Below are 13,667 nucleotides of genomic sequence, written 5' to 3' on the forward strand. Positions count from 1 at the left end.
AATTAATTTATTTTCAAAGCGCTAACAACTTTTAGCAAACAAGTAGCAATTTTTTTTTAATGTGAGACATCCAACCACGCATTTATTTTGGGTTATGTAAATTAAGTAACACAGTACTGGAAATTCCACTAGCAGGTAATTTTCACCCTTTCTGAATGCAAAACAAGCAGGTACTTAAATACGTCGTGACTACCATTGAAAGTTTAGTTTACTGTCAGCCCTTATCAGTGCTTTTCGTGACCACGGAAGACAACATGAATAATTTAGTACGTAAAAACAGTCCTTTTTCCGAACAAAATTTTAGTAATTTTTTATTCCGGCAGTGTCTAAAAACATTTCTACTTTCGATAACGCTCGCTATCGCTTTGTGCACTCGTCTTCAGTGCCAATCAACTGATTTTTGCTTCTGTCCTGAAGATTTCGAAGACACTTACCTTTGCCCGTTTGATTATGCCCAAGTTGGAGGTTTCCAAATCACCATAACAAAACTCCAACAAGTCATAATTGAGTGTTCTAATTTACCAATTTTCAACCCCAAACATTTACCCAACATAACTCTCACTAAAACTAATTTGCTACGTTTAAGGTTTTGTCCTTTACCACCTCAAGGTTTTGGGGAAATTTTGCAAAATCTAGGAGTCGAAGACGTTTCAATGGTCGATGTTGAATATGGAAATTCGGTAATCGGAAAAGATCAATTCCAACAATTACGAAGCTTGAAATATTTGAAACTGAGCGAAAACATTTTAAACAATCTTGAAGACGGTATTTTTTCAAATACTCCAAATTTGCGAGGGCTCGAATTAAACAACAATCATTTAACCCAATTAAAACCAAATTTATTGCACAAACTTGAGTTTCTGGAATTATTAAACCTTGCCGACAATCAATTGGAAACAATACCGGATGATTTATTCACAAAATGCCAAAAATTAATAGTTGTGGTACTTCGAGGCAATAAGCTTAAACACCTCCCCGTAAATTTGTTTAAAAATTTACACAACTTGGAAGAATTGGATTTGTCGGACAACCAAATTGAAACAATTCACACTTTGCCTTTGAAATCGCTCAAAAATTTGGATCTGAGCTATAACCAAAATTTGGTACTACCGGAACAGTTTTTCTCAGATCTTTACCGATTGGAACAAATCGACTTGTCTGGTTGCAACTTGACAAAATTACCAAATAACATGTTCAAAAACTGTCATGAATTAAAAATGGTGGCGCTCCGAAGGAACAATTTGAAGTACTTCCCCCAAAAATTTTTCGACAATCTCTACAACTTGGAAGAATTGGACGTAGCAAGCAACCAAATTGAATCAATTCCCGATTTAAAGTCATTAACAAAATTAAAAATCATCAAACTTGAAAACAACAACATTCAAGTACTACCTCCCGAAATTTTCAGCGATTTGATCCGACTTGAAGAACTGTATCTTCAACAAAACCAAATCGAGACTATTCATTCAAAACTTTTTTTCAATAACGACGAATTACGGATTATAAATCTGTCTGAAAACCGTTACTCGAGAAGTGACGAAGTACTCTTCAAGGACACTATCAATATTGAAGAAATCGACTTAAGTAACAACTTAATTACAAGAATTGAGGATGTTGTCACGCTTGACAATAAACCATTCCTCCAAAAAATTGACCTGACTTACAACCTAATTGGTGCCGTTTCGGTAAGTACTACTTTTGTCTTCTCCATATTGTGAAACTCAATTTTTCAGCTCGTAACTCTACAAGGGGTTTCAAATGTGGACGTGTTTTTGGACCACAACAACATATCAATAGTGCGATTCGACAATATCGATTTAATTTCCAGTACTTACGTTTCAACGATTTATCTAAGCGACAATCCTTTGACATACGACTGTCACAATTATGAGTTATTTAAGCACATTGAGAGCCACAATGGTCACATTTTCGACATACGAAGTAACCTTGAAATGGTACCACTTGCTACCATTTACTGTCCTTTAACAAAGTGTCCAGAACAATGTTTTTGCAAGTGGAGACCGTTTGACAATTCAGTTATTGTCGACTGTGCCAATAGGAAACTTTCATCAGTTCCACCACTAGTTTTTAATTGGACCAATTTCAGTCAAATTGAGGTGCATTTGCAAAATAACAATTTGCAAACAGTTGATTTGACCGGTTATGCCAACGTAACAAAATTGTTCCTTTCTGGGAACTTTATAAGGGAATTATCATGGGTACCGCCAAAAATACAGGTATGGTCGTACCATTACTAATATTTTTCTTACTTTAAACGTTACTAAAATTTGACAGATGCTGCATTTGGACCATAACAACATCACTCGGTTAAATTACGACATAATTCAAGCCTTGAATACTTCAAGTTTGCGTAATTTAACTCTGGACCATAATCCATGGATTTGTGATTGTAGTACTGAAAATTTGACAAGTTTCATCCGAAATCGTTTTAAACAGATAAATTATCACCATGTCATTTGCACCAACAGTACTAGGAGACTTGTAGACTTAACCCGAAGCGTTTTATGTCCCGACTTGACCCTACTTTACCTAACTCTAGTTGCAAGCTTTCTAGTACTACCCTCCATATTCGTAGCTATTTTCTCGGTTTTCAAAAAAAACATAAAATTTTGGTTGTTTTCGAAGAATTTATGCTTATGGTGGGTCTCTGAGGAGGATTTAGACAAGGATAAATTGTTTGACGCCTTTGTGAGTTATTCCCACAAAGATGAGGCATATATTGTAGAAACGTTGGTACCCAAATTGGAATCAGAAGGTTACAAAATTTGTTTACATTTTCGGGATTGGGTACCGGGTGAAATGATCAGTACCCAAATTGTAACTTCAATTGCAACGTCAAAACGCACAATTGTGGTACTTTCGCAAAATTTTCTTCAAAGTGTTTGGGCCAAAGAAGAATTCAAACAGGCCCATGCTGAGGGAATGAGAGAGGGTCGAGTAAAAATTATCATGATTTTGCTTGGAGAAATCGATATTGAAGGACTGGATCAGGAGCTGAGACTGTATCTCAGGACGAATACCTACCTCAAATTGGGTGATTCTCACTTCTGGGAGAAGCTTCAATATGCGTTACCTCATCGGAAACTGGACGTATAGACTTTATGTAATATTTTTTTGTAAATATAAAACTTTGTATTGTTGATTGCCTAACTCAATTGATACGACCCTGTCCGAGTGTTCCCGACGTGTCACGTCAAAATATGGCCGACTCTGATGCGGCCCGAAGTGCAATAAGAGTCGCCGAAAACATGAAAATGCCAAATGGGCCCCGTGTTGTCACCATAAATAAAACAGAGACTGGGTTCGGTTTTAATGTCCGGGGGCAAGTGAGCGAAGGGGGCCAACTGCGAAGTATCAATGGGGAGTTGTACGCCCCCTTACAGCATGTCAGCGCTGTGTTGGACAGGGGGGCTGCCGAACAGGCTGGGATACGCAAAGGCGACCGGATTCTAGAAGTGTGAGTACATGGGGGCTTCACCAACGTGTCAATTTGTGGGGCACTTGGACAGAGTTATTGATTTTTATTCGGTGAATGACAGATAGATACTTGGGTTTGCCTCGGGATGTTCAGGGGGCTGCTTGAAGCACTCAGAATGTCACTAAATTGGCCATTTTCGTTTAAACAACTGAAAGTGTTTTATTGCCAACACAAAAAATTCGTGAAACTCAAATTTGAAATAATTAATTAATTAATGGTTTGAGCGAAAAATGCAAATTATTATGGAAACGAGGGGAGGGGGATCAGCCACCAATCACACGGTTTTATTAATTGTTTAATAAATTTTTGTCCATTTTTTTTCCAATGCATTGTCAATGTAAAAAAATGCAAATTACTAACGCAAAAAATTAAAGTTGTTGAAACTCAATTGGGGATTTGTTTACGTAATAATAATTAATAAAAACTGAAAGTATGAAAATTATGCGCATTGTTATCATTATTTCCGCATTAAATAATCAACTGTTTGTAAATAATGGAAAAACGTCAACAGTGTAGGGGAAGGTGGGCACAAATCGCCCAAAAAGTCAGTGACGTTTCAAACTATTTGCAAAAAATTGATTATTTTAAATTTAAAGCTATGTTTTAAAGACAAGTCAAGCGTTGATCAAGGTTTGTGCAACCAAGCATTATCTATTTTTCACGTTTTACGAGTGTAGTATAAGAGTATCTTTATAGGTTTAGAGGTTAATTGGACTCGGTAAAAATAGAACACAAATAATATTATGTGTTGGAATTGGAAATATTTATCTTGAAGATGTTTACGAGCTTTAGATAATCTCCAAGATTAAAACTGATTTTATAGTGCACGTCTCAGTGACATAAAGTCACGGCCAACTATACTTTATTGACAGTTCTATATTAAAACCCAAGGTCACATACACAACTAAAAATATTCCATTGATGTTGACCAGATTCGCTCAAATTATTTTTTGTTAAATATTTACAAGCGTTTTCCTTTGGGAAATAACACCAAACGGGAAATTGCAAACTCTGGTGGCAAATTACAACGATAAATAAATCTAATTCCGATTGAAAAGAAAGTTATCAAATGTCACTTATTATCGCTAAATATAAAACTCTACGTTTTATTACGTTACAAATTTTGCGCTTTAACAACATGTTGAGTTACCAAGTTCATGGAGATGTCGCATTTAAACAGAACGGGAGGTAAGTTGACACGTTCGCCTCCAAAATCGCGTGCTTTTATCTTAATTACCCCCAAAGGGACCAATCTACGCTAGTGCCTATTTCAAATTGCCGGCGATCATATTCATACATTTATAATAATATCTGTTTCAAAACTATAAAAACTGCGCTGTTGCCATTTTTTTTTTATTATTTTTGGTCGCAAATTTGAATGTATGCGTTTTTGCAGAAATGGTGTGAACGTGGAAGGAGCCACCCACAAGCAAGTGGTGGACTTGATAAAATCCGGCGGTGATGTGCTCACCCTCACCGTCATATCAGTGACACAACAGGTATGATGTCTTGGTAATTATATCTGTTGTGATTGTTTTCTACAATTAAAGTTTTTGGTGGTTTAGGAGGCAGAGCGTTTGGAACCGACTGATGATAATCAAGTGTATTATGATTATAGTGAGAAACGTTCGTTGCCGATTAGTATTCCCGATTATCATTACAACGAACGAGGGGGCGAAAGGTATGTGGCGTTTAATATTTACATGGCAGGGAGGCATTTGTGCTCACGACGGTATCGAGAGTTCTCTAAGCTGCATGTTGACCTCAAGAAGGAGTTTATAGGTTTGTGTTATTGGTGGTGGTGTCCAGTTAACAGTGTTAAGGGTTGGTTTTGAAGGGTTCACTTTTCCGAAATTGCCAGGCAAGTGGCCGTTTAATTTAAGCGAACAACAGTTGGATGCACGTCGAAGAGGCTTGGAGCAGTACTTGGAGAGGGTTTGCGCTGTGCGAGTGATTGCCGAGTCTGATATTATGCAAGAGTTCCTCACTGATCAAGACGATGATAATAATAGCAGTCCAGTTGATCTTAAAGTATTACTTCCCGATCGTGAAGTTGTCACAGTGTCGTTAAAAAAAAGCGCCAACGCTGACGAAGTCTACGAAGCCGTTGTCAAAAAAATCGGCATGAATAAACGCGTTTCGAAATATTTTTACTTATTTGAAATTGTCGAATACAACTTCGAACGCAAACTACAACCCACCGAATACCCACATAACCTCTACATCCAGAACTACAGTACGGCAACAAGTACGTGTCTATGTGTCCGTAAATGGCTCTTTTCCCTATCGAAAGAACTGACTCTTATGAGTGACACTCAAGCCACTTCGTACATCTTTTGGCAGGTATTTTCACATTTGAACATTACACAGTTGGTAGCATTGGTAATTACAGTCGGTCGATGAGGTGAATCGAGGTTATATAAACGCCGGCGAGCGTTTGTACCAACTCAAAGCCCTCCAAGACAACACTCGCGCTTCTGAATATTTGAAATTAGCGCGCGAATTACCAGGATATGGCGAGGTGGTATTTCCCCATTGCGCATGCGATTCGCGGAAAGACGGTCACGTGATTGTCGCTGTGGGGAGTGGGGGTATAAAACTACACGCGTGTCGAGAGGATGGGACTTTGGAAAGTCAAGTGGTGGGGCTCCAATGGGATTGCATAAGACAGTGGGAGGTGGATGATGAAGGGATGGCCTTTTGTTTAAAATACAACAGAGCGGATAAGACGCCACGATGGTTGAAGATTTTCACACCTTATGTAAGTTGGTGAGGTTTTAGTGATGTTTCTAGGGTTTTTTTACAGCATTTGTATCTCATGGATTGCTTCGATCGGATTATTGAAGAGAGCAAGTGGTTGGATACGGGCGAGTGACTTGAAGTGTTTTAAATACATATTATGTTGTTGAACTGTATTATAATTTATGCTATTTATGTGATGTATATTTTTGGTTATAAAATGATTCGAGACCATAACACTTGTTGAAATTATTGTTTTTGAGAGCACAAGTTATTTATTAGAAAATTTTTTAAAAAATTCATGTGATAGAGTTATTAGTGTAGATGAATTATCTGTATATATAGGTTTAGTGTTACATGTGATGACTTCTGTTGTAGTGGGACCCAATTATCTTTTTGCACTGCCGTTTTTTTTTTTCGTTATTAGTCTCTTTTTCTAGGCTTCAAATTCTCCTATTTTGAGTCTCATTCGACAAAATGTATATACATAAGATAATCGCGTAGCTCAATTAATTTAATTCTAGTGTCCAACAGTCTAGAATTTTTTATATTATTCTAGGATCCATCAAGTGTTTATCTAATAAAATATTTATTTCTGTTGATATCGATTCCAAATTATATTGTTACTATATGGCATCTTAAAATTTGGCTGTTACGCACTAAATTCTAAATATATACATAATTAAATTCTCTTGTTTTATTCACCCCATGCACTCGCCTACTGTCTCTTTCTTTTTAAAATTATTACATTAAAAACTAAAAACTGTGGTAAAGTAGAACTTTCCCACTTTATTGATAAGGAAAATTTTATTTTAATTAAGAAAGTAAAAAAATAAAGATTTTTGTAAGTTAACTTAAAAATTACAAATGAAATACCCTATTTTTATTTTCGTATCTAAAAATAAATAAAATTGTGATTCAAAGTGTCGGACAAATTCCGTATGGTAATAAAAGACGTTCATATAAGTCCAAAAATATCAGATTTTTTTTCAAGCAACTTGTTTGTAATTTGTTTTCCTTAGCAACGGTATCAATTACTGCCCTTTTGTTTTCTAGGATGTCGAATTTAATTTATATTTACATCATTAATTGTTGATTTTTTTCAACAGGTATTTTATGTTGCAAGAGCTATCGTTTCTGCTAACTAAAGTCAAAAAAATATTATCTGAAGCATTAAAAAATAACTTAAAAATTTAACTTTGAAAAAAAGGTTCAAACAATGTTTTTTCACAGGAACTTTTAATTCAGTTTAATGTCCTTTATGAGCACCCGAGAGAATGTACGGTACTGTTGAATCACCCTGTATAGCAAAATCCACTCACCCATATGTCACCTTTTGTGGCCTTTTTCTTCTTTAAACGAACTAACTGTAATAGAAAAAGTGCATTCTTTTTATATACAATGTTAACATGGTCTTTGAGATTGAAATTAAATTTAAAATTAAATAAAATATTAACCCTTTAATCCTGATCCTGGTAGCGCTTTTATCTTCACTCCATTTAACACACAACACACTTTCTTTAAAACACCAATGTTTATTATGAAGTTTTGTCACTAAAATCTACGAGAATTTCTCAATTTATTTTATTCGGATTGAAAACCAAAATGAGGTGTCAGCGCGCACTACGATGCGGGAGTTTAGCGTCTTTTAAGTGTCAACACTGCATTTATTGTTTATAATTTCATCATTTCACGAAAAATCACACGCGACGATTCAGTTATTAACTTATTAATCACTCGTTTAATTTCATTTATTATTGTAAATAAATTACACAACCGACGCAACCCCGACAGACACGGCCAACTGACTGACGGTGCGACTAGACGAAGCGCACCACGACGGGATGACGTCATGGGTGCGTTGACCTTTTCTAGAGCTGGCAAAACCACTTCTTTTATCGACAAATTAGTCGGAACATAACTTACTAAAATAATTTAATAAATAATCACAATCGACTATTATTATTTTGGTTTTTTTTACAAAAGCCCTCTGAATTACCTGCAATTATTTTTAAGTATACACAAAAAAACATAAGTTATGGCATTGTTGCTCATTTATTAAACATCCTGTGTATTTAAAATTAATTTGAGGTGATGTCAGGGGTTAGTATCTATAGCTTTTGTAAAAAAATAATTTTTTAAGTATTTTGTGCAAAGCAAGGCGAAAAAATCATGTATTAATATAATTATTTGACCTCCAACGAATTTTGATCAGCTCATTAGTACGTAATAAAAACTGAATAAAATCATGTACTGAAAAATGACGAGTTACCCAATTGGTGTGAGTTAATTGGCAATTACTTGTGGGCGTTCTTTTTTGTTCAAACTGTGAAAATATTTCTTTTAGCATAAATTTCCCTCAAAAATAACAATAAAAACACTTGGAGGGTTTGGAGAACCCGGGAGTTATTTTAAAAGTGCACGTCTCTTGCGGTAAATAAATCGAAGCGTTGTAAAGAATGAGAAACCTCGCACGAACTCCAAACAAAACACCGCCCACAACCACCTTGTTTTTTCCAAATGATAGATTGTGTTCATAAATAAAAACCCTCGGCTATAAAACCGTAACAGGGGTTGTTTTCGTCATTTACATTTCAACCAGCGCAATGTTAAAACTCCTGTTCATTTTATTGGCTGTGGACACCTTCTTCAGCAACGCATCAATCCCAGTTTGCATCACGTAAGTAGCTTTCACATTTTATTGTCAAATTCATTAAATTTAAAAGCTCGGAACTAATGAGCTCCGAACTGCGGCCTAGTGCCCAAGTGTACGTTCCCCTAGAAGTGAGCCCCAGTAAGGGGGCCCCGAAGCCTTCGCAGAGTTCGCGATATTCGCGTAAAAGCGTGCGTGTAATGACAGGGGACTCCCCTAGACCCATTCTGGGAACGAAAGCCCCCTTTCCAAGGGCCATTCTTGGCCGAAAGGAACAATATTCCGTGTCATCATTGACGAGAAATATGCAACAGGTGAAAATCAACGATGAGAAATCAACGCCGAAGAAATCGACGAGTTGCAGTTTGTGATTGTGTTGTGATTGGGATTTGTTGTTGTTTCAGAAATTGCGTGCAGTGTAAACAGATGTTTGGGCCGTATTTTCAAGGAAGGGCCTGTGGGGATGCGTGTGTTTCGACCAATGGCAGACTGGTGCCAGATTGCAACAATGCAGGAACTTTGGGCAACTTTTTGAAACGATTGTATTAGTTTGTTTGTAGAGGGTGTTAGGAGTTATTAGAACAATAAAGAACATTTCATATCGCAGTTTAATCCATGTACCCGCTCAAGAAACAGATATTTTTGTTCGACTTTATTTTATTTAATAAGTTTATTAAGCATTAAGCGAACAAACAGATTCGTCAGATTCTTTAATTTTTCTTGCATTATACCAACTTAACATTTTTTGGAGCCTCTAATCACTGCTACTTAATTCAAACTCCAGAAATACTTGGTTTTTCCCTAAATAAAACAAAAGAAAAATTGGGTTGAAATTATTTTTAAATTTAAATTTATTTTAATATTTATCATGTGAGTAAACCAAATAATACGAATAGGAAAAACGTTTTCCCGGTTTTCCGCTCGTTTCGTCTATTGCCAGACAGAAAGGTCAACGAACCCATGACATCATCACACCATGGTGCGCTTTGTCTAGTCGCACAGTCAGTTAGTTGGCTGTGTCTGTCGGAGTCGCGTTGGTCCCGTTGAGTGATTATTAAGTTAATAACTGAACGTCTCGTGTGATTAATGCCAATTTTTAAATTCTTCGTTGAATAATTATACACAATGCATGCAGTGTTGATTTAAAGACGCTAAACTGCTAAACTCCCACATCGTAGTTTGCATTGACCTCCTCCATTTTGACTTTCAATCCGATCCGATTAAAATAAATACATTGTGGAATTAAAGTGAGAAAACTTCATTATAAACATTGTGTTTTGAAGAAATTGTGTTCTTTTGTGTCACGTGTCAAGCGCTACCAAGGCCAGGATTGAAAGGTTAGTATTTTATTTATTTCTGTCTTTAAATTTTCTAGCTCTAAGACTAGGTTAACGTTGAATATAAAAAGAGTGCATTTTTTTCTAATACAGTGAGTTCGTTTAAAGAAGAAAAAAGCCTCAAATGATGAATATACCAGGTTACTTTTAAATAATGAAGCAAAATAATCTATTTTATAGTTGCTAAATTTTCAATTTCCAATTTGTTGCCAACCTAACGACAAGAATCACAATCTGTAAGGTCACCCAGTATTAGTTCTTGTTACCATAGTTATGAAATTAACTTACTATGTACCTGTCGAAATTATTTTTCTTTAACTTCCAAACACGAAAAAAATACTAGGGGTAAAAGAAAAAAAAAGACTGACAAAAACAAAAAAGACAAAAAGACTGAATTTGCGTTTAATTATTTATTGAATGGTGAAATCCCTGATTATTTTCCTGATTTTTGCAACAAAGCTTATTAGAGTCTCCGACTGTAAAAAGACAGAAGTATTTCTAATATTTCGCGCCCCAAAAGTCTTAATTTAACTTTTTTCTTTTCATAATATTTTAGGATTGGCTCGTTAAAAATTCTCTGATTTTTGGAAAATACAAACCTGCTATTAAAAAATTGTAAACCGGGCTTTATTTTGAAAAATAGTGGTATAGTGTTTTTAGTTTTGTTAGGTCGGTGCCGATTTTTTGTCCTATTAAACTATGCAAGCCACTTACATTGAGTTTGAGTTTGAAAAACCATCAAGTTTTTCCTCGTTGTGCAACTGCTCGATTTATTTATTTATTCAAATTGTTATGTACGATAGTCACGGCGTACTAACCAGTGCTTTCGTTTTGTCATGTTGGCGGTGGTCACAAATGTCATCTGTCTAACCTTTTTCCCCTCCCATTGAATTATTTACGTTTGCCACTCTGACGTGGATTTGAACCATCTTTCAGGGGGCTGTTTAATAATTATACATAATAATGGACATTGCGACTCTTTTTGATGATGTCAAACGGATGAATAAGCGACAAGTAAGTCAAAATAGCCGGGGAAAAACCGCTTTCAAAAACACATTTTTTACAGTTCCTTTATCAAGTTTTAAGTTTCGGTATGATAGTTTCTTCGGCACTTATGATATGGAAAGGTTTAATGGTAGTCACAGGCAGTGAAAGCCCCATTGTTGTGGTTTTATCGGGTAGTATGGAGCCGGCTTTTCATAGGGGCGATTTGTTATTTTTAACAAATTATCCGGAAGAGCCGGTGCGAGTTGGGGAAATTGTGGTGTTTAAAGTCGAGGGCAGGGACATTCCAATCGTTCATAGAGTACTTAAATTACACGAAAAGTAGGTTTTCTATTTCGAGAAATTGTTTTTTATTCAATTAATTGAAGGGAAAATGGCACAGTTAAATTCCTAACAAAGGGTGATAATAACAGTGTTGATGATAGGGGGCTGTACGCCCCTGGACAATTGTGGCTAACAAAAAAAGACGTAGTTGGGAGAGCCCGTGGTTTTCTACCATATGTGGGCATGGTCACTATTTTAATGAACGAATACCCAACCTTTAAGGTAACAAACACATTTTTGCTTTCAAACAAATTTCCATAACAACTGTACTTATGTTACCGATATTTACGAAGCGTTATCAAGCAACATAACAGAAATTTGTTTGAAAGCTCGTTACCTTACGTCTAATCGACTGTGTTTTGTTTTCAGTTTACAATCCTAGTCTGTCTAGCATTTTACGTCTTAATCCACCGAGAGTAATAATCGCTTTTGTACTTTTTTTCTTGAAATAAAAATAAATAAGAGAATGAGAGTGGGTAATATTTTATTTCAAAACATATAAAACTTGAATTATTTCCTAGCTTTGCGCTTCTTTACCGGTGTTGTTTTTTGTCCATCTGTCAGTGATTTGCGCTTTTTTGCCCCTCCATATTTGGCTTCCAAATCTGAAATCATGTCGGCAAAGCCTTTTAAACGTCGCTCGTTATTTAATTTGATTTCTTGGTCCAAAGTTTGTCCTAATAATAATAAAAAAACAGTTAGAAAAGTAGAGTAGGAAAAATTTATAATTACTGTTGATTTTTTCCGCAACTTTCTTCTCCTTGTCTTCCTTCTTCTTCCTGCGAGCTTTTTTGGCTGCTGGTTCATTGAAAAATCCAGGATATTCTTCAACTTCACCATCATCGACCATTTTTCTTACGATTTCTATGATTCTGGGTTCGTTAGCACAATTGCTGAATGGTACCATCTCCAAAATCAGGTCCATGTTGCCTTTACTGGCAACATAAGCCTTTTTAATATCACGCAATTCAGTCTCAGATCCAATGTATTTTTTTTCGTATTCTTCAATCACTTTGACGTCGATTTTCTTGAAGATCGCCCTCCAATAATCAATCCAATTGAAACTGGAGTCGGTTTCTTCATCAATCTCGCCGTAATCGTCATAAATCTTCCTCTTTTCTTTGTCATGAAGAATCGCGTGTATTTTACCAAGAACTTTAAATTTCTCGGTACTTAACGCCTTCTTACTGTCGTCAACTCGGTCGGGATGTACCAAAAGGGACAATTTGTGATACGCTTTCTTAACTATATAGTAAAGACATCACATTAAATTACAAAAATCGTTGAATTTTTTCCCACTCACTCTCTTTCTCTGTAGCGTCGCGTTCAACGCCTAATATCTCGTAAATATCATCAGTACCGAAATATTCAACACATCGTTCCTTAAAACTAGCCATTACGAACAATTTGAACCGATAAATACACAAAAAATGCACTTGACTAATTTAAAAAATTGTTTGGTTATGTTAGAAAAGTGACAATTGACAGGATGAATCGCGCCAATAATAATTGGCGCTAATTCAAATTATAAACGATATATTTTAATCATTTGACTCGTTTGTTAGCCATTTGGTATCTACATTAAACGGCTCTGGCTTTTTTGCGGTGGAAATGTTTACGAAATTTGTTTTTTCGCTCATTTCCCAGGGGATTTTTTTTCTGCTCTTTAGGGGATTATAAACCTTTGTCCAAGCTTATGTTTTTTGAATATAAAATAAGTCAGTTGAGGTAAACTGTAATAATTTCGGCAAACTATGCTACTAACTTTACATTTTACGCATGGTGTAAAAATGGTTGCCTACAACGTTGTCAACTGTGCCACTTGCATAATATCTATCAAACTTTTTCCACATTCTCTCAAATTCTACTGTGCGTCTTTTAAAAATGTTCTTATAGTTTTCTTTAGAATTTTTTTAAATCAATCTAAATTATTATTTAGCATTGCACCTACCTTTCTCTCGATTTTTCTTAAAATTTTGCTGATTCTAAAACAGTTTTTAAATCAGAAATTTGGATTATTATTTAGCTTATTCATCTTTGAATTTGTTTTTTTTTGCTCTTTTTTTGGAATCATTGTTTTGTAGACTCTACTCAAAATAAAAAAGAAGTT

At 35.6% G+C, this 13,667-nt stretch overlaps 4 protein-coding genes and 1 non-coding gene across 6 annotated transcripts; 4 read left to right on the forward strand and 1 right to left on the reverse strand.

Moving 5' to 3' along the window:
- Window positions 1-154: 154 nt before the first annotated feature.
- On the forward strand, window positions 155-3,161 carry LOC655507 (toll-like receptor 1). Its single transcript, XM_015977446.2, has 4 exons — window positions 155-266; window positions 324-1,685; window positions 1,734-2,237; window positions 2,296-3,161. The coding sequence occupies exons 1-4, from the start codon at window positions 156-158 to the stop codon at window positions 3,115-3,117; spliced, it is 2,799 nt and encodes a 932-aa protein (XP_015832932.2). The 5' UTR covers window position 155; the 3' UTR covers window positions 3,118-3,161.
- Window positions 3,162-3,189: 28 nt separating this feature from the next.
- On the forward strand, window positions 3,190-6,925 carry Snx27 (Sorting nexin 27). 2 transcript variants are annotated; one of them, XM_961967.4, is made up of 6 exons: window positions 3,190-3,478; window positions 4,896-4,998; window positions 5,065-5,281; window positions 5,337-5,842; window positions 5,892-6,260; window positions 6,306-6,925. In XM_961967.4, exons 1-6 carry the CDS (start codon window positions 3,222-3,224, stop codon window positions 6,372-6,374), a joined length of 1,521 nt encoding a protein of 506 aa, XP_967060.2. In that variant the 5' UTR covers window positions 3,190-3,221; the 3' UTR covers window positions 6,375-6,925. The 2 variants fall into 2 exon arrangements, with proteins under 2 accessions (XP_967060.2, XP_015832936.2); XM_015977450.2 differs by lacking the exon at window positions 3,190-3,478 and adding an exon at window positions 4,536-4,687.
- A 2,001-nt stretch (window positions 6,926-8,926) lies between these two features.
- LOC103312180 (uncharacterized) lies at window positions 8,927-9,497 on the forward strand. The gene is made up of 2 exons (XR_010333744.1): window positions 8,927-9,205; window positions 9,296-9,497. It is a non-coding gene; the product is annotated as an uncharacterized LOC103312180 (transcript).
- Window positions 9,498-11,055: 1,558 nt separating this feature from the next.
- Window positions 11,056-12,029, forward strand: twr (twisted bristles roughened eye). The gene is made up of 4 exons (XM_961787.4): window positions 11,056-11,242; window positions 11,295-11,554; window positions 11,602-11,779; window positions 11,927-12,029. Exons 1-4 carry the CDS (start codon window positions 11,192-11,194, stop codon window positions 11,975-11,977), a joined length of 540 nt encoding a protein of 179 aa, XP_966880.1. The 5' UTR covers window positions 11,056-11,191; the 3' UTR covers window positions 11,978-12,029.
- Window positions 12,028-13,045, reverse strand: LOC655181 (uncharacterized protein). The gene is made up of 3 exons (XM_961700.4): window positions 12,861-13,045; window positions 12,290-12,802; window positions 12,028-12,234 (listed from the first exon to the last, which is right to left on the reverse strand). Exons 1-3 carry the CDS (start codon window positions 12,952-12,954, stop codon window positions 12,068-12,070), a joined length of 774 nt encoding a protein of 257 aa, XP_966793.2. The 5' UTR covers window positions 12,955-13,045; the 3' UTR covers window positions 12,028-12,067.
- Between the last annotated feature and the right edge of the window lie 622 nt (window positions 13,046-13,667).

Source organism: Tribolium castaneum, chromosome 4, assembly GCF_031307605.1.
Source record: "Tribolium castaneum strain GA2 chromosome 4, icTriCast1.1, whole genome shotgun sequence".
NCBI lineage: Eukaryota > Metazoa > Arthropoda > Insecta > Coleoptera > Tenebrionidae > Tribolium > Tribolium castaneum.

Excerpts from the sequence above, each read along its gene's own strand:
- LOC655507 (XM_015977446.2), top strand. The coding sequence starts at position 156 with ATGCAAAACAAGCAGGTACTTAAATACGTCGTGACTACCATTGAAAGT. Across the intron at positions 267-323 it reads AAGACAACATGAATAATTTA|TGTCTAAAAACATTTCTACT; the intron begins GTACGTAAAAAC and ends TTATTCCGGCAG. Across the intron at positions 1,686-1,733 it reads ACCTAATTGGTGCCGTTTCG|CTCGTAACTCTACAAGGGGT; the intron begins GTAAGTACTACT and ends TCAATTTTTCAG.
- Snx27 (XM_961967.4), top strand. The coding sequence starts at position 3,222 with ATGGCCGACTCTGATGCGGCCCGAAGTGCAATAAGAGTCGCCGAAAAC. Across the intron at positions 4,999-5,064 it reads TCATATCAGTGACACAACAG|GAGGCAGAGCGTTTGGAACC; the intron begins GTATGATGTCTT and ends TTGGTGGTTTAG. Across the intron at positions 5,282-5,336 it reads CCTCAAGAAGGAGTTTATAG|GGTTCACTTTTCCGAAATTG; the intron begins GTTTGTGTTATT and ends TTGGTTTTGAAG.
- twr (XM_961787.4), top strand. The coding sequence starts at position 11,192 with ATGGACATTGCGACTCTTTTTGATGATGTCAAACGGATGAATAAGCGA. Across the intron at positions 11,243-11,294 it reads AACGGATGAATAAGCGACAA|TTCCTTTATCAAGTTTTAAG; the intron begins GTAAGTCAAAAT and ends CATTTTTTACAG. Across the intron at positions 11,780-11,926 it reads ACGAATACCCAACCTTTAAG|TTTACAATCCTAGTCTGTCT; the intron begins GTAACAAACACA and ends TTTTGTTTTCAG.
- LOC655181 (XM_961700.4), bottom strand. The coding sequence starts at position 12,954 with ATGGCTAGTTTTAAGGAACGATGTGTTGAATATTTCGGTACTGATGAT. Across the intron at positions 12,803-12,860 it reads CGACGCTACAGAGAAAGAGA|TTAAGAAAGCGTATCACAAA; the intron begins GTGAGTGGGAAA and ends TTTACTATATAG. Across the intron at positions 12,235-12,289 it reads AGTTGCGGAAAAAATCAACA|GACAAACTTTGGACCAAGAA; the intron begins GTAATTATAAAT and ends TATTATTATTAG.